The sequence below is a fragment of the Geotrypetes seraphini genome, chromosome 3, assembly GCF_902459505.1.
Source record: "Geotrypetes seraphini chromosome 3, aGeoSer1.1, whole genome shotgun sequence".
Classification (NCBI taxonomy): domain Eukaryota; kingdom Metazoa; phylum Chordata; class Amphibia; order Gymnophiona; family Dermophiidae; genus Geotrypetes; species Geotrypetes seraphini.
Genome location: NC_047086.1, coordinates 372543359 through 372566655, shown reverse-complemented (window position 1 = coordinate 372566655; position 23297 = coordinate 372543359). Strand labels below are relative to the sequence as shown.

The window sequence follows — 23297 nt, the reverse complement described above, 5'->3', positions numbered from 1 at the left end:
CTTTGCCCTCTCCTACCCACACTGGTCCTGTGGTGTAAACAAACAAAAAATACTTTTCCTCTCTCTATTAAATCCTAGCTCACGTTTACGGTCCAACACCAGCTCTGGAAGGATACACATTTCAAATCTGACATATTGTAATCACAAAACAGAAAATAAAATTATTTTTCCTACCTTTTGTTGTCTGGTCATTTTTCCAATCGTGTTGGTCCCATGTTGGTCTGGTTGTCTTCTGATCAGGCTCTCCTTCTTTCTCCGTGCTAACCATCCATCTTCCATCTCTGTCCTCCCCTTCTGTTTCTCTTTCCTCCCCTGGAGGTCTGGCATCTTTCCATTTTTTCATTTCCATCCCCCCACAGCTGCAGCGATGGACCCCACCATCCACAGATCCACCATCTCTCCTTTTCTCATCTACCCTTTCATCCAGCATCTCTCTTCTGTGTCTCTGTTCCTATGCTCCCTCCATGCCCAGCATCTTATCTCTCCCCATATCCAGCTTCTTCTTTCTCTCTTCCTTACCTCCTGAATACCCTTCCCCAGGTACAGGCTTTCTCCTACTATCGCTCCTGCCATCCTGCACCTTGCCCACCTACTTTAGAACAGTATCTGTCCCTCTTGTACCCTTCCCCTTGTGGTCTTGCATTTCTCTCTCCCTCTCTCCATTAATCCAGCACCTCTCCTCTGCTTTCCGCCCCCTCTTTTTGGTCTCTCTCTTCCCTTCACCCCAGGTCTGGCATCTCCCTTCCCCTCTCTTACTCCTTCCTCCTCCTCCCTCTGCACAGGCCTGCCTCCCTGCCCTGAAGGCCTGCTCCTCACCATGAAGACCTGTTCCCCCCCACGAAGGCCTGCTCCCCCCAGGAAGGCACTTTCTCCCTTCCTCCCTGCGTGAAGGCCTGCTCCCTCCATGAGGCCTGATCCCCCCCCCCAAGAAAACACATTTTCTCCTCCTCCCTACCGCGAAGGCCTGCTCCCGCTGCGAAAGTCTGCTCCTCCCCTGCCGCAAACGAATGCCTGCTCTCCCCGCCGCGAAGGCACATTTTCTCCTCCCCCCGTCGCGAACGAATGCCTGCTCCCTTCGCAGCCTGCACTTTCCCCGCTCTTACCTCCTTACCGCTAATAGGGCAGCTTGCAGGCTCGCTGGTGTTATAGCGATCCCTGCAGCTGCCCGTGGTCCTCAGCAGCACGTTCTCTCTGTCGTGATCCTGCCCCTGACATCAGAGCAGGGGCAGGACGTAGCAGGAAGAACGTGCCGCTGAGGATCACGGGCAGCTGCAGGGATCGCTATAACACCAGCGAGCCCTCAAGCTGCCTTATTAATGGTAAGGAGGTAAGAACGGGGAAGCTAGAGGAGGTAAGAGCGGGGAGGTAAGAGCAGGCAAGCTGGGGGAGGCCTTTCTGAACTACCCTCCCCCCTCAAGCAGGAGCAGCAGCGGATGGCCAGCAAGAGGCAGTGCTGCAGCTCCTGCGTTAGGAAGGCATGGGGGAAGGGTCGGCCATTGAATCGAGAGGTCGATTTTTTTTTTTTTTTTTTAATTGAATTGATTCACATCGATTCACCTGATTCGAATCGGTGAATCAATTCGAATCGTGAATCGGGCAGCACTAGTTTCCAGGTTAGCAACAGGGAGCTGTTGCTGACCCGTTGAAGCAAGAAAGAGCATCATAATTGTGAGTGGGGTTGAGGGGGAAAGGTAATATGTTGCAGGAGGGATGAGAGAAGGAGAAATGGACATAAGGGTAGAGGGGAGGGAGAGATAATGCATGGGGAGAGAGGGAGAAATGGACGTGAAGAAACAACTCAGGAAATACAGTATCAAAAGTCTCATTAATTTTTTTTTAATTTTCTGTAAATACTTGAAGTTTTGTTTTTGTTTTAAATGCGTATATGCCTATATCGCATTAAAAATTGTATCTCAAACCCCCTTCTCTACCCATTGTGGCTCTTTGTAAATCTTAGGTCAAACATTTTAGGATAAAATGGCGCTTTGCTTTAAAAAGGTTACTGTCCCGTGGCCTAGGACCATGTCATGCATTGAATATGTTTTTTGCGATTCTAGATTTTGTTACTTATCTTTCTAGTGGGTACAGGAGGTATTTCCCTGCTGTAAAAAATCATGAGTCAAACTGATATTCACAGATAATTTTGGTTTGCTGTTCTTTATTTTTTAAGAACATTTTTTGTTTTTCTTTGGAAACATCCACAAATTCCCTTGCCAATAAAGTTTTCAGAATTTGCAATGGTTGTAAGATGCTGAGAGGAATATGTCTTGATCTGTTTCTAGGTTTCTGTACTAAAGGGGTTTTCAACTGTGTGTGGATGTTTGACTTTTCCCCTCATTTGGACTTCATAGGCAGGGGTCTTGTTTGTAAGCTTCACTCAGCTCGTTTGACCTCTGCATCCAGGAGGTCCTACTCTTGGACAGTAATTCATGGATCTGGTAATGAGAGCGTGCTCCATAAGGGCACAGCTTTTGCCCACTTTGTTGATTAAAAAATATTCTATTATCTTTTGCTATTCCACTTTGTCATTTGGTGGTGAATCTGGCAGTTCTTTACAGAAACTGGCTTAAAATATCTTCATCAATTATAAAAATCTGATTGATTTATATTTTTTTATTGGGAAAAAAGGAACTCTGTAATCACTTTTTGTTTATTTAAAAACTGGCTTCACGGTTGGCTATTACTGAAGTGTTTTTCTCACAGTAAAAATTTTAAGATTTTATCAATTGGTGAGGTGTATGCAATTCACCTTATGTTTGTTCTGTATTAGTTTTTCACAGAATAAAAAATACATCTGGGATCCTGAGTAACTGGAGGAAAAGATTAATATAAGTTTTCCTAATGGAAAAATTGTCAGTTAAGACATCAAACCTTATACAAATTCAGTTCTCAATGGCAAGTTATTTAGGACTATTTGGATAAATGTCTAGTAGATGGATGATGCTCTCCCTGAGGCTTTTGAGTACAGGTATTTGAAAATAAAGCTATGTTCTTAAACAGCAGTATTGGTGTTGAATGGCTTTGAATTCTTGTAAGTTAAATGTTACATGAGGTTGGCAGGTATAAGGTTAAAAATAAAAAGAGATCTGAAATAAATAACAGCATTACAAAGCCCTGATGTCATGTTTCTCTGCCTCTTGCACGCTGGCCTCTTACTATTGCAGCAGCTTCTGTTTAGACTTTCTTGTGATGTCTGGCGTTTTCTGCCTCTTGCAGTCCAGTTTCTCACTCTTGCATCAGTTTCTGCTCAGTTTCTGCATCAGTTTCTGTTTATTTTTTCATGCCTCTTTCAGTGTGGTCCCTTACTATTGCAGCAGCCTGCTTAAACTTCCTTGTGGTGTCCTCTGCTCCTCTTCCTCTTGCAGTCTACCTCCCTGATTGCTGCTCAGCCTTAACTGTGGTATACAATCTGCTGAGTTCACAGCAGTCACTGTGACCAAATTTTGCTATGCAAAACTCGCATGTAAATGTTTTCACTGAGAGAAATCTCTTGCTGGTTGTTGTTTTTGTATTTTGATTCCAATTCTGCTTCCTTTCCCTGTCACTCAACTGTCATCTCCACTGGTTTTCTCATAGCACTGATTGTATGAGGCCAATTTCCTACCTTCCTAAGGTATTTAAAACCACGTCTTCACTTCATAGTACTTAGCATCGCCTGAGATTCTCTTGCATATTTAAGTATGGTTTTTGAGCTTTAGATATTCTTCACAACTGAAGGAAACACGTCCTTTCTCAGCATATTTACTTGTCCAAGAATTTTTGCATACTTAATTGTAAGGACAGATCAAGATCTGCTGCCATCTTTTCTGGTATGAGGGTGTGCTGAAAAGTTCTCAGCCCAACTAAGGGCTAAATTCACTAAGCAAACCGATCGTGTACCGCTCGGTTTGTGCTCACTTTCCGACTCTGGCTCGATTCACTAACCTTCCTCCAGACCTCATCTGCACCCGATCCGCGCATGCAAATGAGTAAAAAGGCATGCAAATTTCTTAACGCATCAATTCATGAAACCATTTTGTCCAAACCGACTGGCCTTTCCTGTCCAAAAAGTTACGACTGCTAAGGACCAGTCGTTTACATCCTCACCGACTATTTCTGCCTAGCAACTGACGCCTGCATGTTAAGAACCCCATTAAAAATATATATCTACCCCTCCAAAAATCCAAAATATATCAAAACTTTTAAATATATGTAAACATTCATCTACGTAAGCATTAGAAATATATTTTTTTATTCTTTTTTGGAATGCGCATAGCGAGCACGGGAGTGAATCTCGGATTTGTAATGCGCATGGTGAGAAAATCATGGATTAACCCTGTGCTCTCCTTGCGCATTGTACATTTCAAATATCAATGCCAAATAACAAAAAAAAAAATCCCAAATCAAGTAAAACTTTTATGGCCCAGTTATCCCTCCCCCCTTCCTTCCAGCTGGATTGTCGTGTGCATGTGACGTTAGGGTGTCGCTAGTGGTTTCTACGTGCTTCACACTGATGGAGCCGCACAGCCTCCTGGGATTCGTAGGCTGTATATTAACAGCATGTGATCCCAGTGTATTCAACAGCTGTTAACTGTTGTGCCTTCTGAGGAGTAGTGGCTCGTGGCCAGCAGGGGGTGATGTTTATGGGACGGTAATGGAATGGATGTCAGAACATGATAAGACAGTATTTTTTGTGGAGTTTTTCTACAAAAGCGCCTGTTTTTCGTATGATTCTGGGTAATTCTAGTTAGACAAATACATGTGTCAGTTAGGGCCACGCCCAAATAGAAGCGTACGAAAAACGGGTGAATAAAAATCTAAATATAATGTAGCTAAGGCCAGAGAAAAAAACACTATAGATTAATATAAGGGAAAGAATGGTTTTTATGGACTTTGCTGTTGGGTCAGATCAGAAAGGAAACCAAAGGAATTCATTTTGAGTTCTCTGTCTTTGCCATATTTTCTGTCCTTCGGAATCCATTTTGTGTTTCCAGGTCTTTGTTCCCAGCAGCGTGGTGTTAATTGATACCACATGTGCTTGCTTTAGACTGGTAAAGAAAGATAACGTGTCCCAAACTGAATTAGATATAGTTTTGAATGAAAGTTATGATTTGTTGAATGGAATGCTTGGGCCCAAGCAAGTGCTGGAGTGTGTGTATGGCTGTGTATTTTGAACAAAAGGAATAAGTTTTGAAAAACATAATATATATTTGCAACCTAAAGAAATCCTAAACCATCATCTGGAAGTAATTTAGTCAGAGACTACTCCTGCTCTTTGTATGTGAGATTGTCAGCTCAGGCTGCCCCTCCCCCTCCTGTAGGCTAAGGCTATATCATTTGAACCTGTCAGATTCTTTTCTTTTCCTCCAAGGCTTAGAACTTTTCAGCATCTTTTTAACAAATAATTTCTCTTAATATTTATATTCAGAAACGACTATAAGCAAACAAATGTACTGTTCTAAAACTTTGTCTAACTTTTAAACATGGAGGAATTTTTCTTTGTCCAACTTTTAAGACCACCCATAGAATTGTTATTGGTTGTTATGATGATGATGTCACGAAAAGCCAACAGTATATAATAGAAAATCTGGAGCTATTAAGACGAGAGCGTTATTAGAAGGCCAGCATTTGGCGACTATAACGATCTCCCATTAGCGCAACTGTTAAGCAATTATGCTTGATTCTTTTGATCTCATAATGGAAAAATAGAAACAATAATTCAATAAATCTTAATTATAATTTTGAAAACCTTGCGCTGGTGTCATTTTGCATGTGTTATTATTTTCAAACCGAAGCTTTCAAAGAGGCGTCGATGTCCCTTGCTCACTTCTAGCAACTTAACAGCACTTTTCCAGAGAGAAATGGATGGCGCTCGTCGGCTACACTATCTCTGCTCATTAGACAAAACAAAAAAAATGAAATGCTTTTTGCAAATATGGGAATCCTACATACATTCTCTCTCTCTAACATTGAGAAGTCTCATTCTGAATAAGTTGGGTACTTAAAAAGAAGCAAGAGACTGCCTAAAAAGAGTATGCTTTCATGACTGATGTGAGGAGAGGGTATGGGTTGAAGTTGAGGGACTTTGAGAATAGGTGGGGGTTATAGAGATTTAGAAACTGCAGGTTATAAGAACTAAAACTTTCCTCCCTTATAACGAAAGCTTCCAAAAAATAGGATGTTTGTTTGATGTGTGGAATATTTGAACACTAGTATTGCTGTTTGTGCTTTTTGGTGTTGGAAAAAATGGTTTTGAAATTTAGGCCCTCCCGAGATAAATATGAAAGGTAATTTGGGCAGAGGTGGGTGCTACAAGGCTGAAGATTTATTCTCGGTGTCTAGTGTCCTTGTGACAAAACCTGTCCATAGTTTAAGGTTCTTAACATTATACATGTTCCTGGCTGGAAGGAGGAAGATGGTTGATTCTACTCTTCCACTGGTTCAAGTGGGCTGGAAGTGGAAAGATGAAGTGCCGTATGACCAACCCTTTCTGTCTAATTTCTTTCTTTGTGCATTGGTCCTCTTGTCAGCAGGAGGAGTCAGAAAATAGTGCTTCTGTTTCTTCATCTTCTGGCTTTACTTTGGTAGTTCCTTGTAGGATCCCATATGCTTGCATGACCCTCTTGCCCCACACAGTTCTTGACAGCAGATGAGGTGACTGGCAGCAGCATATTAGAAATGCAGTTTGCCAATGCCAATCCATGCCTGCGGAAGAAAGTAGGGTGGGGGAGTTGGTAATGAAGGTAGAGATGCCAGGGATGGAGTGTAAGTAGAATGATGAGATTCTGTAGGGCCTGATATGCTTACAGTATTTGTCCAGGACACAATGGGTAAATCCCTTGGGGCAGAACAAACAGAATTGGCAACTGACAAACAGGAAAGGGATCTAAGTCTAGATATCTTAGATGACCTCATGGTTATCAGTCATGTAATTAGGTAATAGGGAGAACTAAGAGCGCAAGTATTATTAATATGGAAAAGAAGATGGGTCAAAATGAGATCCACCTTGAGCACTGTATTCAGTTCTGGACACCACCTTTTGAAAGGTCATTGAGATGATAGAAACTTCAGTTGAGGATGTAAATATACATATGTGTTTAAATTATTGGAACTGAAACACTTTACTATTGGTATGTGAACTTTACAGCGTGGGCAGGCAGCATATCCATGTGCACTGTTTGGGATGGGCTGTCCAGCTTGCTCCAGCACAGGAAAGGCCTACAGGAGCCACTCGGTCAGCTGAGAAGTGCCAAAGGCAGCTACAAATACATTTGCTCCTTCATTATCTAGGCAACTGTTAGACTTGACATAATTATCATTTAACATTTTACTTCTGTGGTTTAGAGATGGGTAATTAAAATGGCTCAAGACTTTCAATGAACTTAAAAGTGTATTTAGAAGAGAGAATGGAAAGGTCATCAGAGGCATCTGGAAACTTTAGATGGGATGACATTAGTGTTATAACTGGTGGTAAAGAGCCTGAACCTTAAAATCATTAGCTGCAAATGGAATCCGCTTCTTCTACACCTATTTATCATTTGCATTGCGTATAGCACTGAGTTCATGCTAGAATTGCAGTTGGCAACATTGTTACAGTGACTTCACAGGTAGTGTGGCGTCCTGTATGATTTGCTAGCAAAACAGTGATGAGAAGTGGAGAGGGCTGGGAAAAAGGGTTCTGTTGGAGTCACTCAAGACCTTCTCAGCTACTTAATGAATTTTTCTTTCTTTACAGGCGGAAGAAGGAAATATAGAATACAAGGTGAGAGCTACTGGGAATATAGCTGTGCATATGTGGGTAAGGTAACATTGGTATGGAGGTTGGTGGTGCATGTTAGTGGGGGGAGGGGGCATGTGTATGATGTAGCAACACTGCATGTACTCGTATTCCTGTGTTAAGGAACAGTTTTAGTTAGGAGGTGCCTTGGCCATAGCATTGTGGCAAATTAGATTCCAGGTCGTCATCTCTCCTGTGCAAATTAAATGTACTGTAGGGTTGATACCAGCACTGGACTTTGTCTTGAAAAAAGCTTCCCCTCTTACCTTCATGTCTTAAAACCTTTACTTCAGAAACCAGGGCAAGTAAAAGCAACTTGGTATTAAAATGAGCTCTAAATCATGTTGAAAAGAGTATAAGCAGTCAAATCAATCCAGAAAAATTGAGAGTGGTTGAGCAAGTCTCTAATTTTGCTGAAATAGGGATACTAGCAGTGGAACCGACTATCAGATCTAACCCACCTGCTGCCTTTGTGTGTTACACAATTGTTTCTTCACCCCCACTCCTAAAAAAAAATGAGTAAGGTTATTAGAATCCATAAGGCATTCTATCTTCTTTTTCCTTGTTTCATTTGTGAGGAATGTGCTGCCTCTGCATTTGCAAGCTGAAGCATTGTATAAAGAGTTTTGTTCAGATCTTAAAATCCATATTTTTCCCAAGTGCGTTGCAGAACTCGTATCTTTCTCTCCTTAGTTGCTGCTTTATTTTTTTTCCCCTGTTATTTACATTCTCCCTGTGTTGTCTTATTATAATAGGATGAATAAATAAGAACTCCAATCATTCTCTCTGCAAGAAACTCCTCAACCCCTATTATATGTCTTGTCTGTCCAATTAGATTGTAAGCTCTTCTGAGAAGGGACCGTCTATTGTGTGTTGATTGTATTGCATTGTGTATGCTTTTAAGCGCTATAGAAATGATCAATAGTAATAGTAGTAGTATTTATTTATTTTTAGTGTTTATACCCCGCTTATAGCCTAAGCGGTTAGTTCCTTTCTTTCTAGACATTTTAGCTAATTTGTAAACAATACCTCCTCTTCTCTTCTCTCCCCCTACCCCCAAGGCCACTGGCATTACCTCCCCTTCCTCTGCAGAGACCAGGTCCCTATAGGCTAGGCTGGCCACCCACCCTGCCTCACTGGAAGAAAGTGGATGTTGCTGAGCCAGCCCGCCTACTATCTGAAGGCCCTCCCCAGGCTTATCTTTAAGGAAGAGAAGTGTGATGTCGGGCAGGTGGTTGTCCTGGCCTGGCCTATCAGTATCTGATCTCTGGGGGGAAAGAGGGTTAATGGCAGTGGTGACCCGATAAGACCCGCTCTTTCTAGGTGTGTGTATGTGTGTTGGGGGGTGGGGGGTCAGAGCTGGGAGGACTTGGGGAATGGAGGTACTATGATTTTGATGCCAAAACCTAAATTCAATTGGCCTCTATTAGGCAAGACAGGCATTTTTTACCTTCTATATCAGTATGTGGGGAAGTAGGCCATTTTTCAAAAGATGATCTTTCAGCCCACATATCTGGCAGGGAAAGACAATATCTCAACAGACAGGCTGAATACTATAATTACATAAAAGTCCCTGGATTTGTGAATAGTGAGGATATTTCATGAGTGGGAAGGTATATTCATCATTTGTTCATTTTAGTCCCATGCTAGATCTTTTTCTGTTTCCCAAGGAAAGTAAGGCTCCTTAGTTTTGCTCTTGGATAGAGATGCATACCATACTAGTCATGTATGCTGGATTAGGGATGAGTCTTCTATGCATATCCTTTTCCTTGCAAAGACACTTCTAAAGACGGTCCTGGGGAACTGTAATTCTCACAGCTGGCCAAGATAAATATGATTTCTGCTTCAGAAACTATCCATTAGATAGCCAGTTAGGTTGGGGAATTGCTTATATTGCTCACATAGGCATAGAGGGCTATATTGCTTCCCAGTTTGAGGTCCTAAGCCCTCACAGCTTTGATGTTGAGAGGGGTAACTATAGCTTCCCTTAATCTGCCTGATAAGATTGATTCAAGTCATTATGAATTTTAAGAGGGCCTGCACTTGAAGATCTTGTAGTTCCAACTGGAGAAGATTGATAGCGTGGTGTGATGGAAAGGCTCTAGACTAGGGATCAGCAATCATTTTAAACCTAAATGTTTGACCCATGATTTTCAAAGAGCCACAATGAGTAGAGAAGGCAGTTTGACATATTCCAGGTCTCTCACTCTCACTCTCTCTTCCCTTTCCAAGGTCTAGTTTCTCTCCCCTCTTTCTTCCCTCCAACCCCTAACAGGTCTCTGCACCTCTCATTCCTCCCCTCCAATCCATAGCCAAGGCTCTCTCTCCTCTCCAGGCCTCAACCCTTTGATCTCCCTCTCAACACAATTCCCCCTCACCCCCAAGGGCCTACCTAAGTACTGGATCTAGTGGGGGTGTTTTCGGAGCAGGAGCATGGCCCTCTCATGACAGCTCAACCCCACAATGCCCCTGCCCCCCTCCACTCCACCATATATTGGTAGCCCCCCTCCTCCTACTGAGGTACATGGTGGTCCAGCGGGGGCCTTTGTTTGCAAGAGCGAGGCCCTCTCGTGGTTGCCTTTTAAAATGGCTACCGTGACCTTTTGCGGCTGCTTGCGGCATTTCCTGAGCTGCTGTGAGAGGTCAAAGCAGGAGTGAGAGAGCCGCGCTTTTGCCATGAAGACCCCCACTGGACCATCAGGTTCTTCGGTAGGTCTGGGGGGCCTATCTATACATGGGAGAAGAGCCGCATGTGGTTCACGAGCCACAGGTTGCTGACCCCTACCCTAGACCCATTTCCTATCTCACTCAAAAACTGCTTGGATATCTTCTACATCTTTGTCATGTTTAAAACCCAACACAGGGCTCATCACTATCATGCAGAACAAAAGCGGGTCAATTACTCATGAACTCATAGGCCAAATCTGGTTTTACAGCCTGCTCTTCATTTCTCAAATTACATGTAGATATATGTAATTTGTGTGCTGTGATGTTATTACCCAGAGCCTTAAATGCCCACTTTTGAGGTGGTGGTAACATGCTTTTCATCAAAGGTAGATATTTTGGAGCCTTCAGTGATGATTTTGACAGGGTAACGAGTAAAGACCTATCCTTAATGACTGAAGGAGGAGTCCTGACTCATATAAGGTTTGAAAGAGAACTGGCTGCCACTAGAAGTTTGTGGTTACTGGGCATATGGGAGTGAGGATACTACAGGCTGCCTGTGGAGAAAACTAGGTGTTAGGGATACAACCAGCCCCATCCACTCCCTTCTGTGGCCTTTTGATCAAAATGTTTGCCCATCTCTTATATAGAAGGTAAACACATCATTGAACAATCCTTAGTTTCGTGCAGGGCTTCATCAAGACTAAGTGAGGGACTTCAGCTTAATTCTGACCCCACTGATGAATGCTAAATTTTCGATATTAGACTCCTGTGGGCTAAAGTATTTAATCTGGAAGGTACTTTTTTTGATGATGGCCAGTGAGCTCCAAGCCCTAGTGATTGAGCCACCATACATAGTGTTTTTCAACAATATGCTGATTATGCACACTCAGAAGTTTATACCTAAAGTGGTGTTTGATTTCTACTATAACCAGTTAATCATCCTGCCAACAGGCCCATGGTGATGAGTTGCAAAAGAGCCTTAGCCTTCTATTTGTAATGGACCAAAGCTTTTAGAAAGTCTACCGAGCTTTTTGCTTCATTTGATCCTAATAGCACCAATATTGCCATTGCCAAATGCACACTGTTTGCCAGAAAATTAAACTGTATCTCCTTTGTTTACACCAAGCAAGCTTAAATGAAGAGGATCTCGTCAGGGTTCACACATCAGGGCCATGGCAGTATCAACCAGCCTTTATGGAGAAGATTTACAGAGTTGTGCCATGGACTTTGATCCATAAATTCCCATGTTGTTATCCTTTGGAAATGGACTGTCAATGAGGTAGTTTGGTCAATTTGACCTGTGGAATCTGTTTGAGGTTTAGAATTCAACTCCATCCCACCCGCTCTCCCATGGCACTTATTAAAAAAAAAAAAAAATTCCAGGATGCCCCTAAAATATTGCCAACAAAAATGTGCTGCTTGTCAGACTTTTGTGGGTTTATTCTGTTCTTCACCTTTTTTAATATTAAGGGAAATATGTAGCTAGGTGAGGGCTGTTTTACCTGTATTTAGTAAAAAAAAAAAAAAAAAAAGAAATTTACTATCTGTAGAAGTCTTTGCATCACCTTCCCACCTCTCTCTTAAATGAAAGATGAAAAAAATTCAGGAAAACCAAGGCAATCCATGCAGAAAAACTCTTATAGATACAATTATTCCTCAATGGAGCTTAGGGAAGATGTCTCACAGGGTCTGTGGGAAAAAAAACAAGAACTGAGGTGGCCCTACAGCATGGGAAGTACTATGCATTTGCCTTCAGTCAAAATGGTTTCAGAGTTGTAAAGCTAGAAGAAATTTTTTGTTTCATAGTCATGCATGGTGCCAATTTGTGAGGACTTTATCCTGCTGTCCACAGAAAATTCAGGTCACTTTGTTTTTCTCTGTTCTGACAGCTAAAGCTGGTAAACCCCTCACAGTACCGCTTTGAACACCTGGTGACACAGATGAAATGGCGGCTTCAGGAAGGTCGTGGAGAGGCCGTTTATCAGATTGGTGTAGAAGATAACGGCCTGCTGGTGGGGCTGTCTGAGGAAGAAATGAAAGCATCTTTGAAAACACTGCGCAGGATGGCAGAGAAGTAACTGCTTATACCACACCTCCTTTTTCCTCCCCTCTCTCCTGTTGCTTTTACTCTTCTCCCTTCATATTCGCGGTTTCAGCAATCGTGGTTTTGATTATTCATGGTTTTTAGCTTACTGGTTCCTCCTCCCAAATTACGTCGGCTTGCATAGAGAATTTACAGAGAAAATTGCTGATTCCCAGCACTTTCTTCACCGTGTTTTGTCTCTCCTTCAGGGCAGGTCTCCCACCATGTTATTCGCGGTTTCACCATATTCTCGATGGTTTTTAATAGAAAACTGCGAATAACATATGAAAAAGTTATTTGCGGTTTTTCTGTATTCGCGGGTCTGTTAATCCCCTATCACAGTGAATATGGAGGGAGAAGTGTACTCATTCTCTTAATCTCTACTGCTCCTGGTATTCTCTGACTAACGTGTCATTTGCCCAAAAATAGTTGTGAATTGCTAATCATACTGTGAGTTAAAGATATAGGTAGAGGTGCAGGTTTTACAGCTCTGGGATTCCCCAGTTTTAGCACCCTTGACCTTTAGAGCAAAATTCTGCTAGGGACATTTTTGTCCTCTGGGTCAAGCTTTTATATTGCATCTTCTCATGCAACAGTACAGTCACAGGCAGCTCTTGTGCTGACACAAGTTTATTTGGTATTTTTTTATTTTATTATCTAAACTGCAGATTAAACAAAAAAACTTCAAAAACACAATGGAACTTAGAAACTGCAAGATAATTACTTTACAGTACAAATGAAAAGCCATGAAACCTCATATATTTTTCATTTTCTGTAAAGTAAGTGCCCCAAGAGAGAGAGGAAGAAAAAGGAAAGGTGTGGAGGAGTGTGTGGGAAGGGAAGGGGTAGCATGGGAATTTAAATGAAATTCTTATTCTGAAGGGAACTCCTTATTTTCTTCCAATAATGTATGCTAATATGTTGCAAAGCTGTTAGTTTTTCCACTTTATAAAAGTAACTCAACTTTTACTACACTACTTAATCAATGAAGGAACTCCTGGATCTTTCTAGGCACTGACAAGATCAGTTTTGCAGTGTTAAGCAAGTGTGACTATTGTGACCTTTGGTTTTCAAAAACTGGGAATATCTTTTGAGAAAGAAAGTCCCAGGGTCCCATGGAACTTGCAAACCAATGAGTACGTGAATCCAAAAAGCTTGAACCAACAAGCCAAAGTAGCCTGGGGGTACCAACAGCTTAGGTGAACCACTATTAAATACCAGTAGTATATAATATTAGCATCAAATATTAAGGAAAATAATGATACCACTACCTTGACCATGGCTAACTCCATTGAATCCAAATTGGAGGGAGTATAGGTACCATTCAGTTCCTGTTCCTACCTTTTCAGTTTCCAAGTTCCATGAGGGTGAGATCTCTGATATCCATAAAGAGTATCCACCATTTGTTTAGTAAACAATAAGTCCCATCAGACCTCTAAGAAGGAGACCTCACCTGTCAGCTTTGCCTTGAATTCTTTCAGTCAAAAGATGAGTAAGCATAGGAATGAATGCATTTGTAGATGATGGTAGTTAACGAGCTAAGGTCTCAAAAGGCACTAGCTTGTCCTCTTCAAAAAAAATTGTCCTTACCTAACCAATTCAAATTGTCCACTATTCCTATAGACAGGCAATATCATCCCAGAATTAAACAAAGGGTTATGATGAGGAAAGTGAAAGACCTTTCCAAAACTCTAGGTCTGCTCTGATAGAAATAAACAGTTTAGGATAATGATACCTGCACCAGTTGCAAAGTGGGGAAATATCTAGAGCAGACATGGGCTACTCTGGTCCTCGAGGGCCAGAATCCAATCGGGTTTTCAGGATTTCCCCAATGAATAAGCATTAGATCTGTTCGCATGCACTGCTTTCAATGCATATTCATTGGGGAAATCCTGAAAACTCGATTGGATTCCAGCCTTTGAGCACTGGAGTTTCCCACCCCTGATCTAGAGTAAGGTTAAGTTCCTCAATTTCATCATGATTACTTTAAAGCCAGAAATCTGTCAGTAAGACTTTAGCGTGGCCTGCAATTTTGGGAGGATGGTAATAAGGGAGATCACTGTTTTGGTATAGCCACGTGTGGTGGGCCCACCCTCTTTGGGCTTAGGCCCTTGTTTTGTCTAGTGGGGATCCCAGAGGTCCCCGGTGGCAAGAACAGCTCCTTTTCTTACTTGCTTCAGCCAGCGGTCCTGTGTATACATTAGCCTTTCCTTCTGCACATGTTCAGTTTTCAATCGAGCATGGGGGGAGGGCAGCACAGCACATAGACAGTGCCGTCACATGGAGCAAGTAGGAAAGGGAACTGTTCTTGCTGCTGGAGGACATCTGCAGCAAGTGGGGCTGGAAATCCCCACCAGCTCAGATATTTAATATTTTCAGTTGGTGCAGGGGATAGAAATGTGGAGACCATATGTGTGGACTACCCAAAATTTGAGGTCTAGCTACACTTCTGGATCACAGACAACAAAACATTGTTGGCAAAAAGGCTAACACCTATGCAGGTTTTTGAATACTTGGCTCCCTGCTACATGGGAAGAAGAGTCTCGGGCAACCAATACAGTATAACAATTTAGATTCTGCTACATTGTCAAAAGACATTAGTAAGGATTACAATAAAGTTAAATTGAAGGAAGCAATCCTCCCTGATTTACCTACATAAATTCCATAAACTTATTAAGTAATAACTAATAATACAATCTCAGCAAATAAATTATATTTTAAAGAGATATGTTTTCATTAATTTATGGAGCCTCATGTAAGCAGGTTCCATTTTCAGAGCCACTGGGAGAACAATCCAGAATTTTATACCTTGATATGAGAAAGATGCCAACAGATATCACTTTAAATGGAATTTTCGAGCTGATGGAAATAAAAGTTGCAAATATTTTCTGAGATGATTACTCTTTGACAATTCAAAGTAGGCAACTAAGATGGTTTTGGAAAGACAGTTGTACACATCTTAAGTTTACATTGAGCGTGAATTGGTAATCAATGGAGTTTTGTCAGATAAAGGGTAACTCTATCACATTTCTTAGCCCCAATAATAAATTTAGCTGCCATATTCTGCAGTAATTGAAAGCATTCTAAACCACAGTTCTTCAACCGCCGGTCCGCAAAAAAATCTTGCCGGTCCGCAAAGAATTTGGGTCCTCGCCGCAGCAAAAGGTGCCGGTGTCAGCTGACGTGTAACTTCCTGTTGCCGTCGCTATGCCGGCACTCCTGCCTTCCACCACCGACTCCTGCCGTGTATGACTACGCACCCCAGACAAGCAGCAACAGCTCTGTGTGCTTTTAACTTCGGCACACAGCTGCCCCTAAGCAATATTTTAGCCGCAGTTTCATGAGGCAGCCTCGGGGCCTTTGGTAGGCTGGCCCACATCGCATCATTGAAGCGGGCCAGCCTACCAAAGGCCCCGAGGCTGCCTCATGAAACTGCGGCTAAAATACTGCTTAGGGGCAGCTGTGTGCCGAAGTTAAAAGCACACAGAGCTGCTGCTAGCCTACATAGAGGAAACATTTGCTGGAGAGGGAAGGGAGAAGGGGTACTCCTGGACAAGGGAGGGGAAGGGACTACTGCTGACAGGGGAGAAGGGGAAGGGAAGGGACGAGAGTTACTGTTGGATAAGGAGAGGAGGAAAGGGAGAAAGGGTACTCCTGGACAAGGGAGGGGAAGGGGCAATTGCTGACAGGAGAGAAGGGGAAGGGAAGAGAGTTACTGTTGGATAAGGGGAGGAAGAAAGGGAGAAGGTACTGCTGGACAGGGGAGGAGGAACATTGGAAGGAAACAGCTGGCAGGGAGATTAGAGGAGGGGAAGGAGTCAGGATGGAATGGAGAGATCAGATGAGGGAAAGGGGAGAGACAGAGGAATGACAAAGTAGAGAGAGATTGATGCTGGGAAGGGGGGTCAGATGAAAAATAAGGAAAGAGGGACAAAGATGCTAGATCTGGTCTAGGAGAGAGGGGCATAGAAAGAACGCAGATACCATATGGGAAAGGGAGGGGTAGAGGGCAGACAGTGGATGGAAGAGGCAGACGCTGGATGGAAGAGAGTGAAAAGACAATGAAAGCAGAAACCAGAGACGACAAAAGGTAGGAAAAAAAAATGTATTTCTATCTTGTGATTAGAATATATCAGATTTAAAATATGTATCCTGCTAAAGCTGATGTTAGACATAACTGGGGGAGTGCAAAGCCAGGCAGTGCGTCTTTAGCTTCTAGCTGGCTTAGGGCTCTCTCTGACCAGGAGACAGTTGCCCTAGTTGTACTCCCCCTAACACCATTCCTGCCATGTGTGACTGCGGTATTCTGTTAGCATGATATTTGTGTAGCATTCTGTAATAATTTGGCTTATTCAGTTTTCTTGATAGTAGAGGGGATATATGTGAAGGGGAGGGGAGACGGGGGTTTTGTTGATCCTTGCCCTGTATTATTTATATTTATAAAATGATAATTGTACAGAATATTGTTTCTTTTTATACTTTAATAAAATATGTTCAATATAAAATCATAACTATTTGAGGCTTGTGCAGATGGGATCAGATGGTTAACGGGACCGAGCTCGCGGGGACAGGGTGGCAATGGGGTTTTAAAAAATTTCAGTCTTATTAATTTGCCGGTCCACGAAATAATTATTTTATTTCCGCCAGTCCATAGGTGTAAAAAGGTTGAAGAACACTGTTCTAAACAACCAGCATACAAAAGGTTGCAATAATCAAGGGAGGGCAATATAATTGCCTGCACCAAGAGCATCAGATGTTAAGTAGAAAAATAGTTACTAATTTGTCTCAATTTTTTTTTTCAATCTATAAAATACTGTTTGAACTAGTTTGTTTACTTGCTTTCTCATAGATAGCTGTGGGTCTAGAATAATTCCCAGAATTTGGAATGAGCTTTCAAAACAAAGTTCCTCTCCCTGTCGCCCTTATGCTTCAATGCAGTGGGAGTGTCAGTCCAGGTGTAGTGGCCCCCTCTGCATTTAAATGTAAATGATAGAATGTGTAGGGATGGGCATGCAGGTGAACTGCAGACTTTAAATATTTCAAGATAGAAATTCTCTCTTTGTCCTCCCCCCCATTTAATTTTGTCTGTCTGTCTGTCTCTTATATACAACACCCCATACTCTGTCTTCTTTTTCTCCTTACATGTTTCTCCCTTATATTTGCTGCCTGTCCCTTCTCTTCCCCTCATTTTAGTTATCCTCTTTTTAAGGTTCAAACAATTTTTATTGATGCAAACAACAGCAATACAACACCAAGGCACCTCAAGGGTGCTTAATACAAACGATGATGCATCATATACTATAAGATAACAAACATGTACAGAAGAAGAGTAACAGCAACCGTTGTCCCCCCCACCCCTCCCTAATCTACAGCAGGCAAGCGAGACCAGTGAAGGGTGGAAAGGCACTTTGAGGCCCTGGACTCTGATGAGCGCTGGAGACGCCACACCACCGCCTCCCCCCACCGAATCCCACAGATCATATCTGTGACAAAGTGCTCGAACCTGTCAAAACCCCCCTCCTCCCCTCCCCAGTCTCCTCCTTCCCCCCATCAGTGGTACCCTCCACCCTGCCCCACCAGTATTCACCATTGCTCTCCCTGCCCTACAAACTGAGCACCCATCTTAAAACTGTACTGCGTACCTTTGGATGCAAGGATTGCAGATACGGCTCCCAGATATTCAAGAACAACATCTTTCTAGTTATCCTTTTTTTATCTTTGTACCTCAAAATACTCTTCCTTCCACCCTCCCAACTGTCTCCTTATGCACACTGGCCCACTACCCACAGTTACCTCTTCCTGTCTTGTTGTTTTTAGGGTTGGTGCTGACATCACTATCCTGAGAGAGAGAGAAGTGGATTATGACAGTGATCTTCCTAGGAAGATCACAGAGGTGCTGGTCCGAAAGGTGCCAGATAATCAGCAGGTAAGTGAGTTTTGGTGTGGATGTTCTTGGAGGAAAACATTATATCATTGTTAGTCGGGAAAAACAGGGCAAAAGATTAAAAGGGTATTGAAACTGGGTTGTGATGTTACCAATTTGAGGGGAACTAGCAATGTGAATTGTAACAATGCCAAAATCAACAATACAATTTACCAATAGAACCAATTGATTCTTGAAGATTAGAAAACTAGCCAAATAAACTAATATTTTATTATGATTACTACAGTTAACAAAATCAATTGAATAGCCTTACTGGGTCAGACCAATGATCATCTAGCCCATTATTCCGTCATCATGGAGGCCAATCCAAGTCACAAGTACCTAGCAAAAACCCAAATAGTAGCAGCATTCCATGCCACCAATCCATGGCAAGCAGTAGCTTCCCCCATGTCTGTCTCAACAACAGACTATGGACTTTTCCTCCAGGAATTTGTCCAAACCTTTTTTTAAAACCAACTACATTAACCCCTCTTACCACATCCTCTAGCAACGCATTGCAGATCTTAACTATTCTCTGAGTGAAAAATATTTTCTTCTATTGGTTTTAAAAGTATTACTCTATAACTTTATCGAGTGTCCCCTAGCCTTTGTAAATCTTGATGCAGTAAAAAATCAATCCACTTGTACCCATTCTATACCACTTAGGATTTTGTAGACTTCAATCATATTTCCCCTCAGCTGTCTCTTTTCCAGGCTGAAGAGCTCAAATCTCTTTAGTCTTTCCTCATACGAGAGAAGTTCCATCCCCTTTAACATCTTGGTCACTCTTCTTTGAACTTTTTCTAGTGCCGCTATATCTTTTTTGAGATGAGACCAGAACTGAATGTACTGCATATACTTGAATATAAACCGATCCAAATATAAACTGAGCAAACTTTTTCCCCCAAAAAAGGAGGAAAAAAGGTTGACTCGAATATAAACCAGGAGGTGTGTCTATATGCACCCAGCCCTCGATTCCCACTGCAGGCCTTCCTGAAGTCCTGTTGGTTCAGCGGTGAGCTGGGAGAGGAATGATCCTTCCTGCGTCCTGACCCGGACGATTCTGAACTACCCCACCTCCCTCCAGCCTCCCTGACCCCTGCATACCTTACTTTTAAAGTCCTGTGGTTTCCACTGGGGGTTGAGTTTTCCGGCCAGTTGGATAGGCAATCGGAAAAAGCAAGCATTCCAGTTTCCACACTTGTTTGAGGAAGAAGTTCTCCCATCTCTCTGGCTGCTCTGGCAGCTCCCAGCACAAGCATGGCACAGTGAGTACAAGGCTGACAGCCTGTGGTGGAATATCAGGGGGGGATTTGAGGAAAGTGATTTTCTTTTGGTTCTTGGTTGGGGTTAGAACTAGAGTCCTCTACCTCTAAAATCGCTAATTTTTGACCCCCTTGTGTAGCTTCCATGGGCTGTTTTTGATGCTAAAATTGCTGTTGCTGCTGCAGCAGCAGCAGCTATCTTAAATATCCTGCCTCAAAACACTTTGATTTTGTTTAAAATCAGATGGGATGGACACCTCAGGCTAGGATACATCAGATTCAATGCCAGATTTGTGTTGAATGGAGGGCCGAGGACCATCCATGTTCCACGTTCTGCACGGCACATGAGGAAGGGGCAGCATCCTCGGGCTTAGCTCCCTCTGGTTCCCCTGGGAGTTTGGGATCCCAGATGTCTCAATTAGATTCTACAGTAGGTGGTATCAAAATATAATAAACTTGAAACTTGAGTTCCAGGCCAAAAGCCCTAATTAGAGCCAGGAAAAAGCTAAAATTAGTTCCCGGCAAAGGACAGCTATGCACCTGCTGTGAAACCCTAGAAAGGGACTTGGGAGCGACTACAAGGGACCTCAGGGCATCCTGGGTATGATTTTTCTCCAGCATTTTTCAATATGCTGTATGAAGTATACGTATTTGTTTTAACAGCAGCCACATGGAACCCTCGGGGTTTATGGTGGTGCAGGCACCTGGGGTCTCTCCAGCTAACAGTGCAATTTCTCCTCAATAGAGCCATGTAGAAGAGACAGCATTTCAGTTGGAGGAGAATTGGGATGATATGGAGTCAGTTTCCATGCCTTTACTTTCCCAGTCTGGATCCTTAGTAGCGGGGGCTTCGCATCACATCTGGGAAAGCCAAATCTGGATCAGGTGGAGGCTCAGGATCCGGGAGATGACCTAACTGTGCTTAGGCTGTTTAAGCCATCAGTGCTTCCAGAGATAATTGTGGAGTCTCTCCAAGAATTAAAGATAGAGACTCTGTAGTCCTCAGCTATGCAGTGCTCACTATGGAGCAGCACTAAGGCTCAGTCCAAATGCTTCCACTTGAATCAGGACATTACTAAGATGTTAACGGGCCTTCGAGTGGCCAGGGCCATGGCGAAGCTTTACCCAATGGATGTAAATTTTAACCAACTATTTGTCCCACCAAAGGTGGGTTCCCTGGTAGCGCAGGCTAACAATCATACCTCTCTCTTCAGCGAAGGCAGAGTGGCATTAAAAGGTACTCAGGACCATAGAATGGATTTTGTCCTCAAGAAGCAGTTTGAGGCTGTCGCTGCAGGATTAAATGCAGCATCACTGTCGTCGTATGTAATGCTGTGAATTGGAAACTGATGTCGGGAGGGATCAGTGGTTCCTCATGTCTGGAGGGGATTATGTAGCGGATGCTCTTTATGTTTTCAGAGTCTTGAGCAAAGTATCGGCCTATGCAATCTCTGCTCAAAGACAGTGGGCGGGGGACTCTTCCTCCAAGGTGACGCTTAGCAAATTATCTTTCAAAGGACTATTACTCTTTAGGAAAGGTCTAGATGACCTCATGGCAAGTATGCAGGATCACAAACCAAAGCCTTTACCTGACAGCAGAACCAGAACCCCTAGGGGGTCAGGTCATGGTAATTTTCACAACTCTAGGCGGTTTTGCCAATACTTGGGTCCAGAGATTGTCTCAAGGTGTGAGACAGAGATTTGGAGATGCCGTTCACCCTCCGTCATTAGGATCTCGCCCCATTTCCCCTCTCAAAAGTCAGTGGGAGGTTAACAGCCTATTGGAAGGCGTAGGCAGAGATCAAGTCAGACCACTGGGTACTGGAGATAAGTCAGTAGGGGTAGAAGCTTGAGTTCTTTTGTCCCCTCCTGGACCTTTTTGTGGACACACTAGCAGGGAGACCAGAAAAAGTGGTCAAAGATTGGGCAGTGGGTCTAGTAGCCATAGAACACATACCAGATGAAGGATTGAGCTTAGGCAGATAGTCCATATACTTTATAGTGCCCAAAAAAAGACTCTGAAGACTGGAGGCCGATTCTGTATCTCAAGTAGTTCAATGTGGCCTTCAAAATACCCCACTTCTACATGGAGATGGTGCAATTGATCATTGCTTCAGTGGCACCAGGGGAATTTCTTGCCTCATTGGATCTGACAGAGACCTATCTGCACATTTCCATCTTCCCAGAGCACTGGAGATTTTTTTGATTCCATTTTCTGGAGCTGCACTTCTAGTTCTTGACCCTGCAATTTGGTCTGGCCACAGCGCCGTGCACCTTCACCAAGGTAATTGTGATAGCAGTACATCTCCACAAAACGGGGATACAGATGCACCCGTATCTGGATGACTGGCTGATAAAGAGCACTGTCAGAAGCCAAAGGAAGGACATTTGTGCAGTGGGTGGTTCAATTCCTGGCAAAACCTGGGCTAGGTGGTCAACATTTGGAAAAGCTACCTGGAGCTGACACAATGCCTGGAGTATCTGGGGATTCTGTTTGACACAAAAGAGAACAAAGTTTTCCTGCCATCAGCCCGCAGAGCAAAACTCATGTGGCAGGTCAGGGAGTTTCATGACAGGTCAGCCTCTATAGCTTTGCATTACCTGCAGGTGCTGGGGGTTGATGGTAGCGGCTATAGATGTGGTCCCCTGGACAAGAGCACACCTATGACCTCTTTAGAATGTATTTCTTTCCTGCTGGTGCCCACAAAGGGATGCATTGCAGATGCATGTACCTTGGACAGTGGAGGCATGGCTGGAGCCTTAGTCTTTGGCCCAAGGGGTGCCACTCCACATCTCCTCATGGGTGACTATGGATGCCAGCCTGTATGGTTGGGGAGCACATTGCAAGGGGCATCCAGTGTAGGGACATTGGTCCCCCTCATAGAAGAAGTGATCGATCAACTGGTTGGAACTGAGAGCCAACTGACAAACAAAGTTGTGCAAGTTTTCTCAGACAATGCAACGGCGATAACTTATGTCAATTGACATGGGCACCAAGAGTGCTGCTTTATGCCTGGAAGCTCAACTTCTGTTTCGGTGGGCAGAGATCCACCTAATGGCCCTCTTTATTTTTTAAAATTTATTTATATACCACTTATATGCTAAGTGGTTTACATTCAGGTACTTTATTATATTTCCCTATCTGTCTCGGCGGGCTCAAACTCTCTGGTGTACCTGGGGCAATGAGGGGATTAAGTGACTTGCCCAGGGCCACAAGGAGCAGCGAGGGATTTGAACCCACAACCTCAGGGTGCTAAGCCTGTAGATCTAACCACTGCGCCACACACTCCCACTGTAGGGACAAGGATAGAAACATAGAAACATGATCCCAACCCTGTCCTGGAGGACCAGCAGGCCAATCGGGTTTTCAGGCTAGGCCTAATGAATTTTCATGAGAGAGATTTGCATATAATGGAAGTGACAGGCATGCAAATCTGCTCCATGCATATTCATTAGGGCTATCCTGAAAACCCGATTGGCCTGCTGGTCCTCCAGGACAGGGTTGGGAACCACTGATCATTTGCAGCAACCATTATCTCTTTTTCTCTCTCTGAGAGATCCCACGCCTTCAATCTCTGTCTCTACCACTTCTTCTGGGAGACT

The 23297-nt window shown here is 43.2% G+C and overlaps 1 protein-coding gene across 1 annotated transcript in view; it reads left to right on the top strand.

Moving 5' to 3' along the window:
• Positions 1-23297, top strand: part of GTPBP2 (GTP binding protein 2) — an 89202-nt gene that overhangs the window by 5761 nt on the left and 60144 nt on the right. Inside the window, exons 2-4 of the mRNA XM_033936808.1 lie at positions 7715-7741; positions 12313-12497; positions 18324-18432. Coding sequence (XP_033792699.1) covers positions 7715-7741; positions 12313-12497; positions 18324-18432 — 321 coding nt within the window. The remainder of the gene's footprint in view (positions 1-7714; positions 7742-12312; positions 12498-18323; positions 18433-23297) is intronic.